This window comes from Lampetra fluviatilis, chromosome 18 (genome assembly GCF_964198595.1).
Source record: "Lampetra fluviatilis chromosome 18, kcLamFluv1.1, whole genome shotgun sequence".
In the NCBI taxonomy this organism is placed as follows: Eukaryota; Metazoa; Chordata; class Hyperoartia; order Petromyzontiformes; family Petromyzontidae; genus Lampetra; species Lampetra fluviatilis.
In genome coordinates this window covers 7,966,044-7,991,716 of record NC_136292.1, presented here as the reverse complement: position 1 = coordinate 7,991,716, position 25,673 = coordinate 7,966,044, and the positions used below count along the sequence as shown (strand labels likewise).

General features: G+C 45.8%; 1 protein-coding gene across 2 annotated transcripts in view; it reads left to right on the top strand.

Moving 5' to 3' along the window:
• The window catches only part of AHCTF1 (AT-hook containing transcription factor 1), a 28,631-nt gene extending 3,265 nt beyond the window's left edge, over positions 1 to 25,366 (top strand). The window contains exons 3-37 of one of the 2 annotated variants that reach the window (XM_078864496.1): positions 257 to 549; positions 829 to 1,009; positions 1,858 to 2,086; positions 2,211 to 2,327; positions 2,443 to 2,527; positions 2,652 to 2,796; positions 3,392 to 3,527; positions 4,012 to 4,196; positions 4,794 to 4,855; positions 5,477 to 5,605; positions 6,196 to 6,286; positions 7,017 to 7,106; positions 8,042 to 8,182; positions 9,125 to 9,229; positions 9,378 to 9,480; positions 10,055 to 10,178; positions 10,646 to 10,702; positions 11,578 to 11,724; positions 13,231 to 13,421; positions 13,837 to 13,981; positions 14,622 to 14,753; positions 15,207 to 15,357; positions 15,716 to 15,872; positions 16,631 to 16,717; positions 17,074 to 17,311; positions 17,667 to 17,840; positions 18,268 to 18,548; positions 19,616 to 20,037; positions 20,584 to 20,728; positions 20,883 to 21,142; positions 21,458 to 21,627; positions 21,875 to 23,006; positions 23,159 to 23,292; positions 23,714 to 23,832; positions 24,406 to 25,366. In XM_078864496.1, the coding sequence (XP_078720622.1) occupies positions 257 to 549; positions 829 to 1,009; positions 1,858 to 2,086; positions 2,211 to 2,327; positions 2,443 to 2,527; positions 2,652 to 2,796; positions 3,392 to 3,527; positions 4,012 to 4,196; positions 4,794 to 4,855; positions 5,477 to 5,605; positions 6,196 to 6,286; positions 7,017 to 7,106; positions 8,042 to 8,182; positions 9,125 to 9,229; positions 9,378 to 9,480; positions 10,055 to 10,178; positions 10,646 to 10,702; positions 11,578 to 11,724; positions 13,231 to 13,421; positions 13,837 to 13,981; positions 14,622 to 14,753; positions 15,207 to 15,357; positions 15,716 to 15,872; positions 16,631 to 16,717; positions 17,074 to 17,311; positions 17,667 to 17,840; positions 18,268 to 18,548; positions 19,616 to 20,037; positions 20,584 to 20,728; positions 20,883 to 21,142; positions 21,458 to 21,627; positions 21,875 to 23,006; positions 23,159 to 23,292; positions 23,714 to 23,832; positions 24,406 to 24,616 (6,569 nt within the window). In that variant the 3' untranslated portion in view covers positions 24,617 to 25,366. Of the gene's footprint in view, positions 1 to 256; positions 550 to 828; positions 1,010 to 1,857; positions 2,087 to 2,210; positions 2,328 to 2,442; positions 2,528 to 2,651; positions 2,797 to 3,391; positions 3,528 to 4,011; positions 4,197 to 4,793; positions 4,856 to 5,476; positions 5,606 to 6,195; positions 6,287 to 7,016; positions 7,107 to 8,041; positions 8,183 to 9,124; positions 9,230 to 9,377; positions 9,481 to 10,054; positions 10,179 to 10,645; positions 10,703 to 11,577; positions 11,725 to 13,230; positions 13,422 to 13,836; positions 13,982 to 14,621; positions 14,754 to 15,206; positions 15,358 to 15,715; positions 15,873 to 16,630; positions 16,718 to 17,073; positions 17,312 to 17,666; positions 17,841 to 18,267; positions 18,549 to 19,615; positions 20,038 to 20,583; positions 20,729 to 20,882; positions 21,143 to 21,445; positions 21,628 to 21,874; positions 23,007 to 23,158; positions 23,293 to 23,713; positions 23,833 to 24,405 lie in introns of both variants that reach the window. The other variant, XM_078864495.1, reaches the window with a different exon arrangement.
• Positions 25,367 to 25,673: the final 307 nt, after the last annotated feature.

Genomic DNA, 25,673 nt, shown 5'->3' with positions numbered 1-25,673 from the left:
AACACTCAAAGTCCACGCAGATGAGTTTCAACCATCCACTTGCTGTACTGCCATCACCTGGCCACCTCACAACTCAATGGGTATGCCATTCTCAGATCTGCATGGTCCAGCAACGCTTACCTCCAAGGTGCTGGATTACTGGCAAGCACCACCACAGTGGCTCAGCCTGTGAGGAAGTTACACGCATGTCCTGGCTTGCACCCTGTAACTTCCGGCAGGAATTGACTTGAATGGCCATGTTTATTTTCTGCATCAGATGTGGGCGTGAGCTGGCTGGCTCGCGGTGCCGTGCTGGAGGTGTTGAGCCCGCGCTCCGGTCAGCGGCTGTCAGCGTACTGCTTCTCGGGGCCCAGCGGGGAGCTAGCCGTGTCGACCGTAAAAGGGCTGACATGGGCTGGCGGGCGCTACTTGCTTGTGGGGCTAGAGAATGCACAAAGGCACGAGGGGGTGGCAGGCATTGGTGGTGAGGAGAGCGACTGCTCAGGCATCGTGTGTCTGTACGACCTGGGAACATCGCGCGTGACTCGTGCCATCGAAGTTCCTGGCAGGGTGAGATTTCTGCTTTTGTGTACCTTGTATATCTTTACATGCATCGAATATCTTGCCTTTGCAAGTGATGAAGAATGATGCTGATGACGTCATCTTTGGTGCCATTAAAGCCTGCGCTTAATACACATTTTTAGCCTCGTGTGTGGAAGATTTTTCCACGAACTGCTCATTTGTATGTGAATAATAAAGTGAAGCGATAATCCATAGATTCAACCATAATTTCAGGAGTTGATAGTTGTGGTTCTACATCTCTGTCCTTGGCTCAAACGACACCTGTAGGTGAAAGCTTTGGAGGTGGTGAGCAGTAGCGGCGGTGCCGATGCCTCCACGCAGCACCTGCACCAAGACCTGCGATGGCTGTTCGGGATCGTGGCCGTGGCTACCCACACGGGGCACGTGCTCCTGCTCGACTTGTGCCTGGACGACATGTCCGATGGCAGCAGTGAGGGCGACCCAATGGGTAAGAGGACAATATTGGCTTGTCTCCATTTTCTTACGGCAAGATTTCCCATGCTGCAGTTTTCAGGACCCACAACATGCCACCTTCCTTTGCCAATCTTCGTTCAATTACAAATCGAGTCGTTGCACTCTCTGTTACATGAGATGCATGATTTAAAGCTTTCGTGACTGCAGGGATTCATCTTCTTGGTTCTTTCGGTAAAGTCACGTAGAAGGGAAGTAATAATAAAAATAAAACATAATAAAATTTATTTTATTATGTTTTATTTTTATTATTTTATTACTTCCCTTCTACGTGACTTTACCGAAAGAACCAAGAAGATGAGATGCATGCTTACACAAACACAGCATGTCTATATTAATTTAAATTGGCACTTGTCATGGAGAATACAAACACAAGCAATCTATCTTGCTTTGAATTGACACCGAGTGGCACATACATGCACAATGTCACTTGTGTTCCATTTAAAACGTGTTCTGCATCATGTGGAATGCATGTGCACGATCTCTAAATTTTAATCATTCTTTATGACATGGATGTGTATCAATCATCGGACACATGCAGAATGTAAGAACTTCATCTGTGAATGAATGGAGAAGATAATTTAAATGTAAGGGTGCACTGTGCTAGGTAGCAAAGAATAATGTTGGGGGGTGATTTTTACTGGTAATAAGATTATCTTTTTTTTGTAAATGCAGCAGTTCAAAATGTATTATTCTTTCAATGATACACAAATACCACTGAACATTTTTTAAAAATTGCGAGCAGCTGAATTTGTGAATAGTTTATCTGAGAACAGGTGAAGTTTTTCCCTTGAACACCTGTGGTTTTTTTGTGTGTCTCTGCAGGCCTCGAAGCAGTTTACGTATCAGCAACGGGGTTGCCAGGGAAACGTGAGTCCGCTGGCAGAGAGGGGCGGCACATTGGCTTGCAGCTGTGCGGCCCAGCTGCCTCGGCAGCGAGGGGGGAGGCTCGCGTTGGCTCAGCCCTCCTGTACGTGCAGCGCACCAATCAGCTGGTAGCTGGCTTCTCCGATGGAAACATGCAAATCTGGAACCTCGCCACGCTCAAAAGAGTGTGAGTATTGAATGAATGCTTGCATTAGCTTTTTTAGCTATATGCGCTTTGTCGTATGAAACAAGGTGTGTGCTCATTTAATGGGCAGTTGACTTAGCTCCTTGCTTTCTTCTTTGTTAAGCAGGTATCACACTCAGGTGGATGGAGGTACAATCCCTGTGAGTGCCTTTGCATTCCAGGAGCCAGAGAATGATCCACGCAACTGCTGCTACCTCTGGGCGGCACAGTCTCTGCCCGACGTGTAAGTAGTTGCGTAGCATTTGTACTCTAACATAGGATTGGTCTCAGCACCGGTACTTTGCGCAAATTACAAAATGCGTGTGTGCAAACTCAAATTTATTCTTCCAATTTTACAGGGATGGGGAGGTGGTGAGCTTGCATCTCTTCCAGATGCTCTTTCAATCTCGTAAATGCGTTCTTGGCGGCAAGGTCATCTATCAGGTGAGGCCACCCTGGTGAGAGTAGTCGTGCTATTCGGATGCAACGGCATTCAAGTTGCACTTCTCATCCGATCCAGCGGCTGACCCTAAAGCTTGCGGCATGTGCTGCGTTATTGGTGTCACAGGGCCTCAAGTACTGTGAGGAGTGCTACAGTCAGGAGCTGACTGACCAACTATACCCTGCCCAGGGCTCCCCTGCTGGTAGCACCCTGCTGGGGTGCCAGGTGGTTGAGCGCTACCGGCACAGAGAAGACACAATTCTCGATGAAGGCACGTCGAACACTAACCATACGGATGTGGTTCTGTCTTCGTATAAGTGGTTTTTACTTCTGTGTTTTGTGTAGTTAACGGGTGTGCTGTTGGTTGATAGTCATGTTGCAATTCCCCTCAGGCCCTCTTTTGATCTGAGTTGATACATTGTTACGGTTTGGCATGACAATTCAAACACAATTTTTTGTCTTTTTAGTATCGTCTGATGAATTCATTGGCATATTTATAATTTTTTTCTTTATCAACTGATTGATATTTATACACAATTCAGTGCTTGTGTCAATGCATGAATCAGTACGTGCCTGCTAATAACGATGTTTAAAACAATCCATTGTTTTTTTACATTGTAATCCAATAATTGTCGTGATAGCGGCATTTTCTTTACTCATTGCAGGTTGTGAATTGTGAAATTATTTGAAGTGGTCCTTTTCTATAAGAACAATGTTTATGTTATACCCCTAAAGTACATTTATGAAATGTAGCTTTGATGGTTTTTGCTCAAATCTAGTTTAGAGTTCATCAACATCTCCACAGTCCTGGAATAAGTGGTGAGTCAAGACACTAATGACGTATGCATACACCTCTGTACACACAGGAGCCTTCTCCCCTGACATAAGCGTGGCGGTGTTTGTGTGGGAGGCACATTCCTTCAGGGCCACACAGCCTCTTGTTTATCTGGGCATCTTCGACATAAACCGCTGGTATCACGCCCAGATGCCCAACTCCATCAGGTAAAACAATGACAATTTGAACAACAATCCCATTATTTGGTCTCATTTCAACATGCATGCCTACTACCAAGTCATACACTGTGCTTCTGCAAGATGCAGCATACGACTACGAGTTTTGGTGTTTTACAAAGGTTGTATCCTATAGATTAATTGTAGACGATTGGGAATACATATTTTAAATGCCCCAAATACAATCAAAGGGTTAATTTCTCTACTAATTTCTAGATTATTACTTTTTACATGTCAATGTAGCTGTTCCATCTTCATAATGGTTTTGATCATTTCTATATCTTTTATTAAGATCTTGATTTTTGAGAGCTTGTATCATCTCATTGTAGATAACAATCATCATGGTGATCTGTATGTAATAATATAAAACATTGTTTTAACTAAGTGGGCAATGATTGACGACTTTGAATGTACGTGGTGTCTTCTGCACATTACCCATCCGTGCGTTCCGTCTTGGCGGCAATGCCCACCGCAGGCTGGAGGACTCCATGCAGGGCTGCAACTACTTCTCGCTGTGGTCGCTGGAGGCTCTGCGCGACGTCGCTGGGCCCTCTGCGTATGTGCTGCATATGCTGGCTCTGGAGCGCAGCTTCAGCCAGGGCGTGCCCACCATCCACCCGCCCCCAGAGCAATTCTACTCCTCCACCTCCTACACCTTTGGTACATGCGACTATCCTTTAGTTTATGAGACCTCCTTTACCAGTGGCAAAATATAGTAGTTGTTTTTTACCCTTTAAACTGGTACAAAACTGACACCTTTATACACCTTTTGGCGTCATCTGGTCCAACACCAATGGAGACTAGGCTCTAAGGAAAGCTGTCTCGGGTGTGGACCAATCAACTTCAAGGACAGTGCATATCATTACCATTATCAGAGTTGTTTCTTTTTGTTTGCATTTTGACTGCTTGTGTTGTGGTTATTGCAAACATGATGCCTTGTATAAAGGTGTCAGTTTTGTACCAGTTTAAAGGGTAAAAACCAACTACTATATCCTTTAGTTGTGTGGATTATATGCAATGTGGTGGCCTGCGGAATGTTTACTAATTGGTGAATAATTGACTTGGAAATAACAGGAAAGCATTTGAGTGCTGAAATGATATATTGATTAAATAGACAAATAACATTCCATTAAATAGCAGCCATTTAAAATGCTAGATGCCATGCGTATATCTTATAAAACGTGTGGAACCTGCTTAAAATGTTAAACATGCAAACGATTATATTAATGTACTGTCACTTGTTATTCGATTATGCAGATGTCACTTGCTTGATGAACAATGGAGTCGTGAACGTAACATGCCCAGGACTTCAAACAGAGGTGTGTTTTACAATTTAATTGAAAAAGCCACTCAACATTCATCATCATCAACAGCCATTAGGGATATCACAATATACTGTTTCTCCCTTGCCTTCCAGCCACCCATCCCCCCACTCCAGTTCTCTCGGTTTACACGGTATGGGATTGCCATTGCATGCAAAGCTGTATATTATTTTAAAATATCTCTCTTGCTCCATCTTATTGATTTCATTGGCTTACAAGTACAATTTTAATATAACCTGTATAAACAATATGGAATGTTTTCATGAGCATACTATTAATGTATTTTAAAAGGAGATACGATTTTAGTTGATGAATCATTACATGATTATCACCCATTGTCTCTCATTCCGGTTTTGTAGATAACTTGAAATATACAACTGCTGAAAACAATAATGTGTCTAAATAAGCAATTCGTTCAATGAAGAGTTCAATTGAGTAATAAAGAAAAATCAGTTGGCTCAAGATCCAGAAGACACTACAGCCCTCAAAGACCATGCTTGTGCACCCCTGATCTATCGACTGCTGGATCAAGGCTACACGCATCAGTCTAGTCGACTAAATAACTGGATTTGGGTAAATATTTAAGTGGGTGCTGTTTTCTCCCATTCCTGTGTACAGACCCTGAGTCATCTGAGCCGTGCATTGCTGCTGACAGCCGAGGGGCTGCAGGAGAGCTACAGCCGGTGCCGAGTAGCCGGGCTTCTGCCCTCGCGGCTCGCCAACACCACAGCCAACAACCTTTCATGGGTACGCGCAGTAACCTAGCATGGTTGGCATGGGCCTCGGTGCAAAGAACAACGTGGGAGCTGTTTGCATTAAACCATCTCTCACCTCGTGGCTCCACGTGCCGATGGTCTGTTTCTCAGGCGCGTTTTCTTCAATGATGTAGACCAAGTTGTCTGTATCATGAGTGCATTTCACGTGCATGCACCCACTACTCAGACCCATGCGACTGCAGAACTTTACATTGCCATACCTCCCAAATCCGATTCGCAATCCCGCACTTCCGATTAGTACTCCCGCACCTCCAATTAGCATGGTTGGGTGTGTAGGGTGCGAAAGAAGTTACATATATGTACAACTATTGGTGACTGGGCCAAGACCATTAACTTGGTACACATGAGAACCTGGTTTTGTCATGACTTGCCGTCAGTATTCGAACCCCATATCTAAGTTTTTCCGGCCGAATTCTCTTGCGTGGTATTAGCCCCCTGAGCCCCACTCTTCTACGTCATTCAATGACTGTTATGGCATTGTAGCCATCATTGCGGTTGGTTCTTGTAGCGGATACCCCAGAATGCTGTGGAATGTTGCCCATGATGTGTGATATTTTCCAGGAGGAGAAAATGGAGGCTGTTCTTTCTGTGGCACTGAAGAAAGGAATTCTGGGAATGATAACAAGCTCCATACGTGCCTGGGCATCCGCAGGTTGGTGTTTTAAATTGTGTTGCAAACTACTGCTCTAAAAGCTGCGCCGAATAACTGTTTCAATGGTTGTCTTTCCAGTCCATAGTTTTAGAACACACTCTTGTGCGATGGTGAGGATTAACATGCATGCAATTGTCATTTTAAAAGCCCACTCAGTTTTTATTATCGCTGTGAGAGTTGCTTAAACAACTTACAATGTCCCAAATTGTATTTTTCCATTGTAAGCAAGGTAGCTATTGTCATTCATAAACATGACGATTACATCACTAATCATACAAATGGTTCTGCCTGTATCAGCCCACTGTTGGATGAATGCCGGCCGATGCTGTGTCAGTCATGGGTGGTTATTTGACGATACTTTTCCACGTTAGTCAGTGCAGGTTGGTGGAGTAGGTACCCAGGGCCGGTTCAGATGTCACATATCACTGATGTTAGCCATGGCTGGGAATACAACTTTGGCCTCTGGGTTCATAGCGCAGTACACTAACCACTCCACCACTCCACCTTTACATCTATTTATGTACTTAGAATATCGTCGAAGTTAAACGTGTTTGATGAACGTCTTGTTTTGTTAGACAGCTTACTTGGCTGGCTATAATTGTCAACTAATCCATTGATGTTTGGTTCTAAAGAAAGTAGGAGATGCCCCTCTGGTGTCGTGTGCCCGGGTGTGTTTAATAGCGGCGTGTAACGTGACTCCATTCGCACCTGTGCCTTGTCTTTGTTTCAGGTCAAGTTGAGTCCACGAGCAACCTTCGGTTCCTGTTGGATTGGACTTGGAACAAAGTGGTGTCAACCAAGGAAAAACTGGATCAATTATGTAAGCGTAAATCTTTTTGATATTCAATATGCCAGCGCTCGGACTCTGAAATTGCACGTGAAATATATGCCGGTTCAGGCGAGGCCAATGTTATTTTGCATTCTAAATCTTAAAATGCGCTCACCTGTTGGCGTTTTAAAATATGATATACGTAGCTAGCCTCTAAGTTCCGCATGGAGATTGTTTGACCATTCTTCACTTTGCTGGTTTGTGGTGAAGCAGGGACCCCAGGACTGGGTTGTCAGTTGCCTTTTTGTCTTGAGTGAGACGTGTGGACCTTGGATTGTGTTGCTGCAGCTCTTTAGGCCTTGATGTTATGTTCTACTTGTATCATTGTGCATTTATGATTATTCTAACAATTATTGCATTTGACCTGCTTTTGGTCAAAATCGTTAAAAAGCACATTCTAGGTCCCTCAGGGACAGTAGCTCAGTAGACAAATTGCAAACATTGCTCCAGTAATCTCTGGATTATAAGAATCGTGTCTGTATTTTAAAGCAATGGTTGGGTGAGTGAGCCTGGTTACACAGGAGGTGTTTGTGACTAAAGTCGTGTAGCTTAGTTGACACAGGCATCACGTGCAGCTTATCTAGCGGAGTGTCTTGTAATCCGGAGAATAGAATTTGGTGGGACTGTAAACACGTGTTTGTGGGTGTCTGTATGTGTGCGTTAGCGCGCTGCGCTATGAACCCAGCAATCCGGGTTCGATTCCCGCTCACGGCCAACACCAGTGACCATTTTCAGAACCGGTCTTGGGCCTCCCCTAGGTCGACTCAGCCTCAAATGAGTACCTGGTGCAGTGTATAAACATTGCCACTGGGGAGACGAAGGCTCCCCCGTGCTGTCCTTCACAGGTGCTCGCTAACAGCACTTGCCCCAACAGTCTCTTATGGCTATACAGGGGATCTTTGTTTGTCTTTGTTGTGACCCTGCAGGCTTGCCACTTTTTGACGGCTCATGCAACGCACTGGACCACCAGCGCATGCAGGCACTACACGGCTGCCAACTGGTGCTACTACGCCTGTCCTCCTTGCTCGGCTGCTTCCTCTCAGAGGCACCAGCCCTCCTGCCATGTGGTAAAGTTGCTTAATGCCACGCCTCAGAATTTTAATTCGTGAAGCCCATCCTATATAATTGTGGGTTGTTTTATCAAGAGAGTGGGCTGGTTTGGCCATTGAGATTTACAGAATTCACGGTTGCTTTTGATGTGTGCTTTTTCCACTTTTGTGAGAGATTGCTTTGGTTGAATATTGGCTTCATTACTGCCAAGTGCCATGGCTTTGATGTGCGTAAATAACAGGGTATTCATTTTCATCTCCACAAGTCTTTTGTATTCTCTGCTAATTTAATCTGCTGATGCGATGTGGGATTTATATTTACCCCTTATAATACATGAGCACTGTAAATCACTGTAGGCTCATTAAACAAAGATGTAACTCAACAATACATAGCTCTCATTTTAGATATGCACCTAGGCTGAGGTCCTGAGCTGTCGAATATGAGTTTGAAGTTCCATTAATGAGAAAATAGACTTTAAAGTGACATGAATATATGACTTTGTCATTGTAGTGATCTCAAAGGTTTACTTATTAATACAGAATTTATGCAGTTAGCTTATTAGAACACACTATGATACGACGCCACGCCATACCATGATTTATTCTCATTATTGAAGCTTGAAACCACTGCCTTAGTGCCTGGGACACAGTATCTACAAGATGAGCTATAGACATTTAATTCCACTACTGACAAAAGCTGCCCCACATTATGAGAGTCATAGTGATTCTTTGACCATATTTCACAACATTGGTCAGAGTGGTTTGGTGAAGTCTGAGGTCCAGGACAAGACCAGATATATATCTTGCCACCAACGCTCGAATTGCTGAATTCATAGCGCAGCACATGATCCACTGCTGCTAATGCTTTACACAAGAGAAGGGAGAGCTAGTGCATCTTCCTTTGATCACCACTCACTCTCATTGTTACATTGTGTCCACATTATTTTTTTCCGACACTAGGTGTGGAGGACGTTGCTGGCAAGCAGAAGGTGGTGGGGCTGATGGCGCAATATGCACAGGTGGTGTTCTGGTTCTGCCATGCCGGCCTGCTGCCTGAATCCCCAGGTACATTCTTAAAATGCCCGCAAGGGCATCAACACTCCTTTATCATAGCTGGATTCCTTGCCAGCCAACTATGCACGATTAGTTTAGCCACCGCTGGTGACCATTTATTTGAGCTCTAAACTTTATCGTGTGTTGTTGTTGGCTGTAGATGAAGAAGAGGATGATGCGGTTGGGAGGAAGGTGGTATACCGATGGATGACCCTGCAACACTACTACAGCATGCGCAGGCAACACCTGGCTCGGCTCGCCGGGTAAGCTACTCACTTTACTCTGCTGTCTGCCCAAAAGTGCTTGGTCAGAAACAACCTGGCAACCTTGGCCTGCCGAAATAGTCGGGCTGTACTTGACAAGATTATTTTGTAATAAATATATATACCACTTTATTAATCGACTTCTGAATAAGGACCTCCCCTGTTTCGCATGGAGATTGTTTAACCATTCTTCACTTTGCTGGTTCGTGGTGAAGCAGGGACCCCAGGACTGGGTTGTCAGTTGCCTTTTTGTCTTGAGTTGTGGCTTGTCTCGTGTAGCTCGCTAGCACGGCATTTCAGTGATCATGATTCGTTGATAAAAACCTACTTTAGCGCTCACAATACATGCTCTAAATTGTGTGTGTAAGAATTAATTATTCATATTTAGTGTGTGGTTGGTGCACAGAAGGTCTGTAGATTATGTGCAACCTTGTAGACATTATTTATTCTGCATGAACCACAAAGGCAAAACTAATAGATGTTTGAATCCAATTGTGACCACAATTTCGTCATTAATCATGTAGATGCAAATTGTGAAAAGTCTTGCATGTAACATTGCCGTGTTGCTCTGCAGTGATCGGTGGAATGCCGACTGCCTCCTGATCGATGGCTTCGTGGCGGAGATTGGGGAGAAGCTGCAGAGGCTTTGGAGAAGGGACGAGGGTGGCACCGGGCAATACCCCCCACGCTCCCTCCACGTATGATACCTGACGCACCCTGCCTGTCCCCAGCACTCGTAGTAAACGACCTCGCTTTGTTCTGAAGCAGGGTTGGGGAACCTTTTTCTTACTGAAAGCTGAATAGGACTTTCAAATACTTTTGTCGGGCTACCACACGGTAACATACACCTGAGCATTATCCGGTAATTTTACTGGATAAAATTGCACGTGTCAACCGTGTATAAAAGAGTGACAGAAATGAATATATTGTGGCATGAAGTCTCATGGACCATATCAGGCCTGCAGGCTGTAGGTTACCACCTAACCCTGGTCTAATGTCTCCACACAGCTCTCTGCGACTAGTGTATATATTATACACCTTTGTAGGAATCATCTATTGTGCTCCATATAAATGGTTGACCTAATCTTAAAAAAATATCCTTGGCATTGTTTTGTGTCATGTATGCAGCATTTAATTCCATTCACTGCTCTCATTTGCGTTGCAGGCCCTCCTGGACATATACCTGCTGGAAGATTTTGACTTCCATACCAAGAACACCATTGTATCCATTTTTATACTTGCTGTTCACTAATAATTTTCCTCTAAGGGTTTTAAAAAATGCACAAATATTGTCATTGTATAAGTCAACATAACTGTGACTAGCATTAAGTTCCCAGGCCAGACTTATATTTGTGTCTTCTGTGTTCCCGACTGTGGTTGTGTACTCATGCCAGTCACTTAAGTTTGGGAGTTGAGGAACGTTTCCTTAGAGCTCAATAGGACTACATTTGGTGGGCGGCACATAAACACACGTTATCCAGAATGCAACGCATAATTAGGGCTCACCTTTACAAGTAATTGGGCATGCAAAAACTAGAACATGAGTGTTGCGAAATCGAAATGATTCTACTCTAGTACACTGGGATCACAGATTTCTGAGATCTACCAATAGTGCTCTACTCGGCGTTCCACGCTCCAGGTTTTGAACCTTTGGTGACTACCGAGCTTTTGTTTGCACAGCACTCAGGTTCCGGAGTTCCCTGCGCTTGGAGGTCACAAATTCAAGGCCGATGGAGACTTCTAAGTCCTGGCTGAAGACCCCACCTATTTAAGATGCCTCTCTCTAGTTCTCTACCATGTCTTTTAGTCTTTCTCTCCCAGATTACTTTGCAATAATTTTCATCCTATATATTCATGGCTCTCAGGTCCATTGTTTAAGGACGCCTTATACATTATTATTTGTACCTGATTAGTGCGGCAGTGATACAAGGATTTATTAATGTCATTTGTGGGTAATTTTGAAGGTTCAGGCCTCATTTGGCTGCGGAATGGGGATTGGTTTCACATCTTTCTCAATGCCTGGCCCTTGGGTCGCACGACGCCACTCGTCGCAACGGCTCACGCGTAGGACCTTGACGCAATTGCGCCGCGGACTAGGTGACGTACCTGCTCTTGGACGTGCAGCACTCGGGGCAGGAGCGGAGTGGCCCCACGCTCGAGTCCTTCCCGGCCTCCATGGGGCTGCCCCTCGACCGCTTGCGCCTTGTGCACGCGTATTGGCTCCTTGACCACAAGGACTTCCAGGTGAGGCTGCGTGGCGCATTGTGCGAGGACAGTGCGTGTAACCGTTTGCCGAATACCGATTGCCGAGATCAAAATAAATGCATTGGATGTGTCACGTAAATAGTGATTTGCTTTGAATCGTGCAACGTAATCATTTCTTGTCTGCATCGTTATTACGTTGCGTCATACACATGAGGATTTATTGGTTTGTGCGAATTGCAAATATATAATTGTTAACTTTGTGTAATTGTAACTGAGATTATACGGATGAAACAGAATGTATAAGGCAGAGAATGCAAATGAGGTCAGAGTAATTTATTCTTGAATTAATCGTGACCCTTAAGCATGGCATTTCATTGATTCGCTGGTGTAGTGAATCATTGTTCCGAGCAAGAAGTATGTATTCACCATTATGGTTGTAGAATGCACGTAGTGCTTGGGAATTTATTTTTGTGTGCCATTCGGCATGTTTTCTCAGCTCACAATCTGATCCAAATACAATTGTGCATTTAATTCCTGTGAGTGGTTGCATTTTTCAATGTTTCAATGGCTGTTTAAATATCACAACAAATAAATCGTGTTTATATTGCGCATTTTGTTGTACCTAATTGTACTTCCTTCATATCACTTTTAGCTCTCACTGCTCTTCCACTCATGTAAATTCATCCAGGAGTAGTATGCAACAAATTACTAGAATTGTAAACTATCCATAATAGAGTCTTTTTTTTTGGGTTAGATCGCGTAAATATTAATGTGTCGTTAAACCCGCCATCACCCGACAGCCAATTATTAAGGTTTGTCATGTAAACAGAACATGCCAATTCGTTACTAGTACAACGTACCGGTGTGCTGGAGAGTAAATCCACAACATTTACAATTTGAATACGATGTTTCGCCAATAATTACAACTCTCCAATCACTGGTGTGCTGTACTAGTAGCGGATTGGCGTGGTTTTTTTACATGACAAACCTTACTAATTGGCTGTTGTGGGTTTAACGACATCTATATTTGCACGATCGAAGCCAAAAAAAAACTTATGGATAATATTGGTCACGAAAGCCTACGTGTTAAACGAATTGTAAACTATATCTACTCTGATTAAAATGTCTTGACAATATTTGTTTTTGGCTTGATATAAAATTAGACCACAATGCATAACCAAATCTAAAGGAAAATGGTTCCACAACGTTTAAGCACGTGTTGCAAAGAGCGCTGTCACCAGCAGATGGGCTGATGCCAAAAAAGTTACGGTTCACTGACTGCAGTGTCCAAGATCGTTTATACGGTTTCATGAGTTTAGTATAGATTGCTTAAAAGTTTGTGTGTGATTTAAAAATAGAAGCATACTTTAATTGCAAACGAATGCAGTTACTGTGGATTGTGTGAATTTTATATTGGCTTTGCAATTTGAAGGAAATTGAACTAACACGGTTGGCACTGATACCAGAAAAGTCATGTCATCAGAAACGTTAGTTAGCCGTGTTTGTCTTAAGAAAGCGTGTATTGTTTGTGCTGTTGCATGCCAGGCTGGGCTGGACGCCCTCTCCCACCCGGGCTGCCGGAACCCCCTCAAGCCGTGGCAGCACGAGCGGGCGTTGAATGCGCTGCTGAGCCAGCGCGAGGTATCCCTCGCCCTGCGCTACCTCTATCAGCTGCAGCCCCCCGTCAGCGGCACGACCGACGTTCTGCTTCACATCACCATCCTCCTCGCAAACAGGTGCTCGCTTGGGCCGCCCGCGTGCTTGCCGCAGTAGTGTCGTAATATCGTACCTAATTTTCGATTTAAAGCTTTCGTGACTGCAGGGATTCATCTTCTTGGTTCTTTCGGTAAAGTCACGTAGAAGGGAAATAATAAAATAATAAAAAGAAAGCATAATAAAATACAATTCTCCGACAGACCTGTTCTTCACCTGAGGACGGCTGCTTGCGTTGTGGCCGAAACATCGTGAGAATTGTATTTTATTATGTTTTATTATTTTATTATTTCCCTTCTACATGACTTTACCGAAAGAACCAAGAAGACCGTACCTAATGTCTGAATCTATGTGTATCTACGATGTTTCTGGTACTGCAGCTGGGGCACATGGAAACATGGAATGTTTTTGACTGCTGCTGCTGCTGCCATTCCCCAGGTGCGTGCTGGAGGCATGGAACTTGCTGCAAAGGCACGTCCACAGAGATTCAGCCGGCGAGCTGCTGCAGCATTTCTTCTCAACGTGCCTGGAGGGCGGCCTCATGGATCAGGTGCTGCGCCTGCCTTTCTCCCCAGCTGAGCAGGTGAGCCTCTAAAATCCTGAAGCCAGTGTCCAGATGTTTACATTCAGATATTCTAAGCCAGGAGTTCTGCTCTGATCACCCACTCCTGTAAGTCTGAGCCTAGTGTATTGTATTTGATAAGGATGATAAAGGGACGATGGCATGACAGTGAGATGAGGATTCATACTTATGTGGACATTTACCAGGGTGATGAAATGCGCTCATGTGCAGTTACTTGAAGGATTTTTGCATCGCAAGACCAAGAGTCGGCGACATCTTCAGAAGACCATCACGCAGCAGTGGATTGATAATGGCTGAAGATATAATGATCAGCCATGGGGGGGTGTCCAGATGAGGGGCATTACGTTGTGTTGCCATCTGACCGCAGCAGGAGTTGGTCGGAGCAGCAGCGGTGTAAGGAAGGGGGTAGGGCTGTTGTCTTGGTGACTGACCGCAGCAGGAAAAGTGGTATTGAGATGTCTATACGTGTTTCTGACTGAAGTTATTTTATTCATTCGGTTAAACCAACGTGTTTCCATTTTAATGATGACTGTTATCTTGAGTTGCAACACCTCGAATGATAACGGGGGACAACTCCCCCTCGGTTACAATCCACAACTTGAGAAATGCGTTCCAAGCGATCGGATTGTGCGTTTGGCAGGAGGTGCTGGAGCATTTTCTGGACAGCAGCGAGCACCCGCTGGGCAAGGAGCTGCTCCTGGTCCACCACCTGGAGCACGCCAACTACCTCGCTGCCCTGCGCCTCGGGCACGGCATGCCAGGCGTTCAGCCCGTGAGTTTCACTTGGGACGAAGCGGTGGTGGTTGAAAACGGTCTGTGGACCGACTCAAAATTGTTTGCCTGCAACACCAATCGTCATCTAATTTTTTAAGCTTTACAAACTCAGGTTGCAAACATTAATGCGTTCGCTCTGTCGGTCTGTAACGGCGGTCACGATAACTCTCATAAAGATGATCCATTGCACATGTAACTTTAGTAAAAATTTGTGCCGTTATTGGGTACTTAACCGATTGAAAACTCGCCAAATAGATCAAAGTGTTGTCAACAAAGGCAATCGCATCACAATGCCATGCCCCTGCCTCCGCTCTCGAAGTCACACGTCGTGCGCCACGTAACGTCCTCTCTTGCGGTTAGGGATGTATCATTATCGGTACTTAAATATTTCGAGGACAAATGTTGGCAAGTGTCATAGAATGCGTGCTTCCTTGCTTTTCACTTGGGGTAGGGCGAGCGGGACCCACGCGTGCGGGAGCGGGTGGCCGTGCGGCAGCTGATGCTGGAGCAGTGCAGCAAGATTCTGCCGCGCGTGACGCGCCGCCTGGCCTTCTCCGAGCGACCGCGGCCCTACCACCTCCTGCAGCACAGCACTCGTGGTGGTCAGTGCATTGCTTGTCTTCACTTTTTATACACGCGGGGCGAATGTTTATACACGTTGTGCTCGCGCAAGATTAATTTTGACGAGTCACAAGAAAACACAATGTAGCTGGTATCGGCCAAAGATCCCATTGCTGAAAATTACTCACTTGGGATGGCACACAATTGGGATGATTATTTAATGACACTTATCACTAGTTCTATGAAAAACCCTGGCATGTATGTTGAACTGCTTTCGCACTGTACTTAGCCAACCGTGCTAATCGGAGGTGTGGTGTATATATTGATGATGTGCTCGTCGTAAAATGAGTGGTGCTTGAGAATAAATCATTTGCGTGACAATCGTTTTTTTTTTTGCAGAGGATGTGCCAAAGCCCCTCTCGACCGTGGTGCACCGGGCGGGCGGGCAGGTGATGTCGCGCGCCACATTCCTCGGCGCTCTGCTGCGCAAGATGCGGGAGGTGCACACAACGGGGGGCGACGCCGAGGGCGACGCGGGTGGGAGCACCCCAACCAGGTGGGACGTCTGCAGCTCGCACCTTGGCCATGTCTACGCTCTCTGGATGATGCCACGTGTATCTACAGCAGGGCCGGGGAACCCCCCCCCCACCCCCTGGCGCTATTGTTTGCTATGACCCGCGCACACCAGGCCTACCACTTCGCAATGACTCGCACAACTATAACAGGTGTCTTCGCTGCACTCATTTTAGCACGCTCGTTCACTGTCAGAAGTGAATGGTTTGTGTTTTACCGTGAAAGGTATTTGAAAGCCTTATTCTGCCCTCGGTAAGAATATGTTTCTCTACCCCTGATCTGTTGTGAACTGGTACAGCTTCTATGGAGCATTCAGAGTTTGAAATTTTAAGAAAACTAGTATTGCCTTTGATATTATATTGTAAAACCAGACATAGTGGCACACTCCGATATGCCGGCACTTGGGAAATGAAGATTTAGAAATTATGCAAATTTGTGGAAATCCAAAACCAGCCATACTTCCAGCTGTCCAGGAGGTGGCAGTACAGCAAGTGGGTATTTGCAAACCTGTCTTCGAAGACCTATGTGTTATCTCCACACAAGGATGGGTTTTCCCCAGGTACTCCACTTTCCTCCTACACTCAAAACTTCCCTTAAAAATAAATTAGGCAACATTAAAACGCAAAACCCATGACCCTCGGTGTGAAGCTTTGCTGGCTAAATACATGACATTGCTATTTTCGTGGTTAAACTGTGAAATGTAGAATCATTGTTCAATAACAATATGCTTCTTTTCTGCAGAGAAACAGAAGGTGGAGGCGTGGAGAGCAATGGGCTGGATGTGTTTCTGGACACACCCATTCAGCGAAAAAGCACAATGGAGGCCAGGTGAGTGTACACAGGTGCATTGCGACAGCCCGGTGGTAAAGTTTGGATTAAATCCTTATGATCGTTCTGGGACTGCTGATTAGGCAGGGGGGGACAATCATTGTGAGTTTATGTTGTCAACACGGGTGATTTAGAGCGGCAATTTTTACTGCAGCAGCAGGACCTTAATCCTCAAAAGTGCAAGCCGACCTTGGCTAAAGTACAGGTGCTTAAACATTATATCGAGCTACAGCCCGGGGATTATGCAATTGTATGATGTGCGTTACCCTCGGTTGCCAATATGCCTGTCAATACAGATATTGTTTGATTTTTTATTTTTCCTGGACATTGTGTTCCTGTGTATTTGGAAAATATAGATTGCAGCGCACCATAGTGGCGCCGAGCCCCAAGGCGACGCCATCTCGCAAGACCCCTGAGCGTTCGCCAGCTCCCCAGCTGGTGTCGCCTGCTGTTGGATGGAGTTCAGCGATGAGGCTGGGGAGGTTGTTGTCTCGTCGGCTCACCAGCCCGGGCACCGGCCAGCAGGCCACCGTCGCCACCAGCAGCAGCAGCAGCAGCGCCCGTAAACTGCTGCAGACCCCACCTATCCTCAAGGTAGCCGCGATGCCTCCACCAAGCCGACTGACCACTTGCGTTGATCTCACAGGAATGTATATAATGACACCCCACTCACGTGTTCGCGTACACGTGGAGGCGTGCGTAATTTTTGTTTATCAAGGAAATTATTGAGTCAAGTTTTCTTGCGGTAAAATTATATTGTCTTTAAAAACAATATCTGACCTGGTGTTGGTGCAGCGGTTCAAGGACACGAATCACATTCGGAAGGTTTCAAGTTCAAATCAGGAGACCACCGCTTTCTGCTTGTGAGCGTGTGTACACTACGTCGTCTTCAGCTGTCCTGTTGAGATCACATTCAGAAGTGAGTTGTGTGTGTGTTGCGCCGTTACAGCGAGCGAGATCCATGGCCACCGGCGCAGAGGTGGACGGCTTCACGCCGCACTCCATCCTGCGCAGCCGCCTACGCGCTACGCTCGCCGCGTCCGAAGTGCCTCCTGCCTCCCTGCTGCACCGCTCGAGGATCTCCTTCAGCCTGGTGGACAAGGCCCCCCCGGCCACGGACGTGGTACGGCAGAACCACTGCACCCACGCAGCCCCCGCGTCGCACAAGGCGACGGCACTCTGCATAGGAAAGCCTCGCCGAATCTTTATTTAGACTGTCAGGAGGGTGCTGCTGCCGCCTTCGGATGTGTGAACTGTGCTAGAAGTGTGCGTGTGGCTTCATGTGGAAGGGCAAGTGTATGAGAAGGTAACATTCAAATCTCCACACAGATTTAATACTATTGCTGTGCCGCCATCTTATTTCCTCCTCACAGCCCAAGCCTTCAGGCAGTCTCCTTTTCAAGTACTAACCTGTCTCCACCCTGCTTGGCTTCTGAGATCTGATCTTGTGAATTCAGGGCGATTTCGTCATCAGCATCATCGTCTGAGATGTTTTTGCATGTGTCACAATCGAGATTAATTAGTTTTTGCTCCCGTCTGCTCCGGCGCAGGCTGCGCCAGCGGACGATCAACAGAAACCAAGTACAAGCGCCGCTGCCTCCAGGGCGTCCTTCCCAGTACCTGCACCTGGCCTGGAGAGGGTTTCTCACTTGGCATTGAGCAGCAGCAGAATCTCCTCTGCTGACGTGGGAGACCGCAACACCAGGCTGCTTGGAGACATCACCAGCAGACCCAGCATCCTGGACCGAATCTCCAGCTCTCACTTCAGATTCTCCACCACGCTCGGAGATCAAGGAAGGGGAAGCTTTGGCACGAGTGAGAATGGCCTCAGGTAAGTCTGTCATGGGTGCAGCGCTGGTACCGTGGATCACACGTTGCACTATCAGTTTTATCACGTAGGGTCTTTGCGACCAATATCATCCATAATACAGGTTTTTAAGGGTTAGATCGCGTAAATATATAAATGTTTCGTTGAACCCACGTCCACATGACACAGCAAATTAGTAAGGTTTGTCAGCCAAATCTGGCTGTCGCCTGATGAAGCTGGTTGTAATTACTGGCGAAATATCGTACTCGGATTGTGAATGTTGTGGCTTTGCTCTCCAACACATCGGTGTGCTGTACTAGTAACGAATTGGCATGTTCTGTTTACGTGACAAACCTTACTAATTGGCTGTGTCGGGTGGTGGCGGGTTTAATGGCACATTTATATATATATTTATGTGATCTAACCCAAAAAACCTGTCTTATGGGCGTTGCACTATGATGAACCCGGCTGCATGGGTGATGGATTCCCAGCCACGGCTGACACCAGTGGCGATCGATAACTGAACCACAAAAGCGTTTTGCCTTCACCCCTTCAACCCGCATTGACCAACATTGTGACGTATGGTCAAGCAACCCCCAATGACCAAAAGGCGTGGGGAGGCCTTCATCCAGCAGTAGACAAAGTGCTCTTAACTTATCTTAAAATTCTTAGGAATTGTCAGACAAATACATATCTTGGCATACCTCAACAATTTGCACATTCGTCATGGATCTAACTTCACCTTTTTTTTACTCATCGTTCTTATCATTACATGTTGTGTTTTCATTATTTCATATGAAGCTTGTATCCAGCCTTGATGTGTCTGTACCTGTATGCACACGAATGCATTTTGCAATATTACACAATAAACCCTCAGCTATTGGGTAATATGGCATAATATTCCTATTATTCACATGTAGATACGTGTGAACAGCTGGCGTTTGCCTCTCAAACTTTAATAAATTAACACCGTTGTAAAGACCTTTGTTCAAGCCTGAGACTGGTCCTTCAAACATAAGACTAGTTAATTGTAGCAGCTACTCGAAATTCAGCATCGTTAATTCACCGAGTGTCGCATTGCGCTGTGGCAGTGCAAGCACTTTGCAGAGGGAAGAGCCTGTGATGGAAAGACATTCACCTCAAGAGAGGCTTCACGAGCCGGAGAAGTCGGAGGAGGAGGAGGATGACGAAGAGGAAGCAGGCCACGGGCAGCATTCCGTCGTCCAGGAAGCGGCCGCCGGCAGTAGGGACGAGCACGCCGGCGATCGAAGTCCCGCAACCCCCGAGTTTTCAACTGCCATCGCGCCGGAGGACAAGAGCCTTGCGGAGTACGAGGACACAAGTGGCACGGTGGCAGAGACGTCGAGTATCAACGCCCCAGAAGACTCCATTATCCTCGAGCTGGAGGACTCGGACGATTTGAACGTGAATGCACCAGAGTCGAGTGTGGACGAGCCTACGGAGGAATACATGTCCGCAGAGGAGCCCATGGACCTTACGTCTTACGACGACGGTGTGTGCTCAATTCGAATCAGGAGTCGGTACTCAGAAGTCCCCGTTGTTTTTGTTTCTCATTTGTTCTGTCTGGTTTGCACAGTTTCATTTGTTTCGCTAGCGTAAATTTGTACTTGTGCTCATATTTTTTGTTAATTTCAATAAATCATGAATAATGCATATTTCACACAATTATTAATATACTGGTGCCTAAGAATTGGAGTGAATGTATGAGCGTTCAATGCTTTGTGAAAACACTGCCCATTTTGATGTGTTCTTGTCGGTTGCTGAAAGTGAGGCACACCCTCACTATCATTTATGTTTGTTAGCCAAGTATAACTGAAAGACACGATCTAAAGCCTAAATTTGTTTTTAAATACAGCAACCACAACTGTTATCCTTATCTGCACAATGGAAGGGTGTTCTGATTTTCGGTTCTTTTATCCTAAAAGGACTTATGTTATCTGTAACCACCTCTAAAGCGATGTACGATGTTTACATTCACAGAATATTGTCCGGTCTTCATTGTACGGTGTCGATTGACGCCGTTGTCTTTGAACCGCAGATGTTCCTATCAGCAACGGGCCGCAGAAGGACGCACTGGCAATGGTTGAGATTGAGGCAGAAGTGCCGCAGTCGACCGTGGCCACAGACCCTGAGAACCTCGTCTCTGCACTTACGAACGAGGAGGGTGATTCACCCGATGACTCGTAAGCTGCCCTTGCATCAAGTCCCGTCTCTGCATGAATCTGGCGACTGTTTCCATGTGCTGATTATGTTGAGACTATGCGGTTTCTCTTGCTCCTATTGCTTAATTACCAAAATGCGTTTTCAAGGAAGTTAACCTTTCTGTTGTTTGTCAAGGTCGAACGATGCCAACTCCACAGTGGATTTGTCCAAGCTCTGCTACGTCTCCTCGGAGGATGAGGAAGATGAGGAGGAGGATAATGAGGATGATGAGGAGGATAATGAGGATGATGAGGATGAGAAGTCGGAACAAGAGAATGAGGAGGAGTCTGAGGAGGAGGAGGAGTCTGAACAAGATGATGACGATAGTGAGATCACTTTCAAACCCTGCCACAGAGAAGCCATACTTGCGATTTCCAAAAGCGCTCCAACCCAAGGCATGTACACGGCACAAGACGACACATCGCTTGTATTTGTAACTGACGTTTGCGGATCACAAACACAGGTTTCGTAATTTTTAGTTGTGCAGCATTTTTCAATTCTGTAGTTGGTCAAGTGAAGAACACTTTTCATTGTGGGTGAAGTATCAATATGTGAATATTTTGATTATTACACAAATTATCTTTTTTTACTTTTGGAATGAGCGTTTGGAATTTCCCTGCAGTTTCAATGGAACGATCTCATGGTTCCAATTGTTAAGGTTTTGCCCACCATTTAAATGCGCTTTTTATCTCAAATAGCTGTGTCCTCAGCTGGCCATGGAAATCGAAGTCACGCAGTGGAAGTGCTGGAGGTGAGGGAAGAAGCCATTGACCTGGCCCTCCCCGCTGCTGCAGTGGTTGAAGAAGAAGAGGTGGAGCCTCTGACAGGGCCTGAACCTGTGTCCAACATGGCTTCGTTTCCCGTGGAGGTTCGAGTCGAGGTATGAATCCATTTGAACACAACTGACGTGGAATGTTGCACATTAGCGTTCATGTTTAATCGCATGTTCCCTCCTACGTACTTTGTGTTGGTGATGTTAATTTGTTGTTTTGATGTTCATTTTGGTGATGTTAATTTGTTGTTTTGCTACATACGGTGCGAAAGAAGTTCAATGCACGTACATAATTAAAATGTTTTCAATTTAGTGTTCAACACTGACTCATTGACGGGTACATATTTTTGTCCAGGATGCACAAAAAGTTGAGGTGGATGTTCCAGAGATGGACAAAGAGAGGCAAGAGACGTTACCGGACATTGCTGACACATCCGAGACCAACTCTACATGTGACATCAAAGCTCCTCAGGTGAAGGAAGTTGCAGCTGAAGAGTCGAAGGAAAAGGAAGAGGCTGTTACCACAAACACAAGTGTGAGCGAGGCATGTGAAGGCGAGGAGTTTGATGATGATGATGATGATGCAGACCTAGCACTGCCAGATTTGGAGGAATCTACCTCATCTGTGGAGGTTTCTCTAAAGAAGCAGTCAAATACCAGAGCAAAGAACAAATCCAATTACACGCAAGTTAAAGATAAACAAACTCCCACGCGAAGATCAGCCAATAAAACGTCAACTGCCAAGCGTGTTTCAGGTGCAAAAGATTATTCTGAACAATCGTCTCTGTCTGGTGATAATCAAGGAAGTGTGAGGACGAGTCTTCGCCGCAAGGGCAGGAGCGTGACCGCTGCCAACGAGCGTGAGGGTCACGTGGACAGCACGGCTGCGTACGACTCCGTGCCAGCTATCGCCGAGCAGCCGGAAGCTTTGACGTTGACAAAAACCTCCGAAACAGATTTCGGTCCCGATTTGGCTGCAAGCGACGTCCCCAGAAAGCGTCGCAGTCGGAGGCTCCTGCAGGCGTCTCTGGTCGAATCGGTCGAAGACCACCCGACCACCGAAACTCCGGTGACGCCCTCGCGGGCGCTGCGACGCGGCAGACGCTCAAACCTCAGGCCCCTACCGGAGGTGTTGGCCGAAACCCTAGCGGATGATGCCACCAAACCCGAGGTGCAACCGGCAACTCCCCTCGGCTCCGCCAGCGCCACGCACTTTGAGTCGAAGCGGGCCCTCCGCTCGGCGAACAAGAGCAGCCGCACCTTGCCTGCCATCTCGCCCGTCCCGGAGAACGCAGACGGCGGGGAGACTGTGCCGAAGCCGGAGACGATAGAAGCCACGGCCGCGCCAAGGCGCGGCCGCAAGAGCGCAAAGGCAGCGGACGTGTCCCTCGGTGTCGCCGACACGCCGGCGGCACCCGGTACCGTGAGCCGGGAGCCCTTCGAGTTCTCGCCTCCCATCAGACGATCCACCAGATGCATCGAGAAGGGTGAGGCTGCAATCAACAACACCTATAATCCTTTTACCCCCTCCACCAAGTGTTATGGAGGAATTGTTCCACAAAGCAAGGTGATCTTTTATTTGTTGTTTGAAAATGTATAACTTTATTGCCGTATTCCGATCGGTGGCTTTTTGTTTCAGCCACGTTGCTCGACAAGTCACAAATCGAGCTGCCCGAAAGGCCCACCGTGGTGGACTACGGCTTTTCCTCACCAAATACTCGGATGCGACAATACAAGAAGTTACGGACCCCTGAAAAACAGCCGCATGTGGATGTACGTATGTGATGAGGCCTTAATAAAGCACATAGTTGCAGCATGCACTTGTCTTTGAGCATCTAATAATCCCCCTATTCTAGACGGTTTAGTATTTTTTTTACACTTTGAGCTCACGATTGATTCAAAAATGAATGTTCTGTTGTGTTTACAGTCTAAATCGCAAAATAAGTATGAATGTAATATTTGCTTATCATTTCCGTAACATTCCCGAAAATCACAAATCATTATTTTGCATAGAATTTGCTCATTACATGTGTTGCGAGTCAATTTTTCCATGCCCTTGTATCATGGTTGATAAGAGCGTTTATGGGTTGCTGGGAGACTTTCATTACGTTGTGTGTACATTACTTGCAAGCAAACTACAAGAGGTGCAATGTACGTGTTACGTATGTGCTATGGAAATTTTCCCCTACCTCAGGTGGCCACCGAAGAAATAGTGGAGATGAAGATGCCACCCATGGAGGACAATGAGCCCATTCCTGTGCAAGAGGCAACAGTACGGCAACGCCTTCCAAGGAAAGCCAAGAAAGCCAAAAGGTACTCCTCAGTCTTTTCGCAGCCATGACGTGCTCCCTCCGTCCTCTATTGAGCAATGAACTCCGTCCCGTAGACTGGCTCTTCAAGAATATCTGGAATGGAAAAATAGCTCCGACCAGAGCACATCCTGTCTGTCTTGAGTAGTCCTTCCGACAAGAGTTAATCTCTGATATTCTGGAGACTTGCGCTGCCTGATTTACACTCTTCAAATTGGCGAGTAGAATCTTGACTCTCAGCTTGGATGCCCATCCTTCGTTTAATCTCTTATCAGTTGTCAACAGGCGGTCGATGAGGTCGGATTAAATGTTTCCACTCTTTCCGGTCTATGGCCACGGCAATTGCTTCCTGCATGCAGTTCCACATTTTTTTTTACTGTAAGTTCCCCAAACAATTTTTGGGCAGTACTAAAGTGTTTTCTGAAGTTTGCACCAAATACAGTGTGGAAATTAAAATAGAAAAATGGAAATTTCAGCATGCAACAACTGCATTTTATGATGTTCTGCTATTTCATGTGCCGCATATGATGGGTCGAATGTTGAGCAACCTAGCTTAAAAGCCTCGTGCTTTCCACAGGAAGACAGAGTGGGTGCCTCCTGAGATCGAGCTGAACTTGATCTCTCCGCCCGTCACGCCCGCATTCCCGAAGTCCTCGCTGCGGAAGAGGGGGCTGCAGGAGACAGAGCCGCCACTGCAGAGTGCCGAGGAGACGTCAACGGCCCGCACAGGCCTGCGACGGTACACGCGAAACGCCTTTGGCCGTTCCAGGAGCCGTGTGAAGCTTTGAGTTGGTCCCAGCAGTGTTTTAGATTTTCTTAAATGACTGTACTGTACTAGTAGTTGTTAGCTAAACCAAGGAAGGTGTTTTTAGCTGACATCATTATTTTGCTGCTGGTGTAATTTCATTTCTTGCGTAAAAGAGCCATCAACGTCACCGTTAAATATAACATGTACCCCGGAAATGATTCTTTTGATGGCTATAAAGTTGGAACCGTTGAAAGGATAATATTTTCATATGCTTATATTTTATTGCTGTATAAAAGTGTGTTTGATTTACAACCAAGACAGCCATGGGAAATAAATGCAAGATAACGTTTAATAGGTGACATTTTATTTTTATTATGCCAAATGTCAAGTTCCGTTTTTAATAGGCTTTGTGCATTGATCATATTTTTGCATTCAACAAAATCTAATGTTGGGTGTCTTTTTTTTCAAAATTAAATCAAATTCAAGCAGGGGGTCACGGTTCATAAGGATGAAAGGTACCTGGTCAAAATACACTGCAATTGCCCATGGTAATTTGACCACTTTGGTATATGCAAATCCTTTATTGTATAGAATTTGTACTTTGCATAATTCTAAAACTTTTCAAGGACTTGTTTGTTTATATGTGTAAATTATTGAGTGTCTTGCAGTTTTTTCTGCAATTTGTGAACAAGTTGTTTTGTACGTGGCTGACATTTGTGTACATTTTATTGAAAGAGGCATTTCTGAAAGATGGAAATCTATACTTGATCTAAGTCGCAAATAAAGCTTTAAGAATTATCACCTTATCCAAATTTTGTATGGTGCCATTTCATATTCCATCTTGACGTGATTTATTAAAGAACAAGTTATGTTTTTATCTCAAACGACACGTTTAAGCAATGAAACTTTTATGTTGTGGTGCACAAAGCCTCGAGTGGTACCTAATTATAATCATTGACTTGTTGATGTCCACCGGAGCGCTGCAAAGCGGTGCATCAAAGGAGCCCTCTAGCTGACCCCCGACACCGTTGCGTCCCTTGTTGTCGCACATCGCTCGCCCAATCCTTTCGACGTGACGCCGCAGTCCTCCAGGAAGT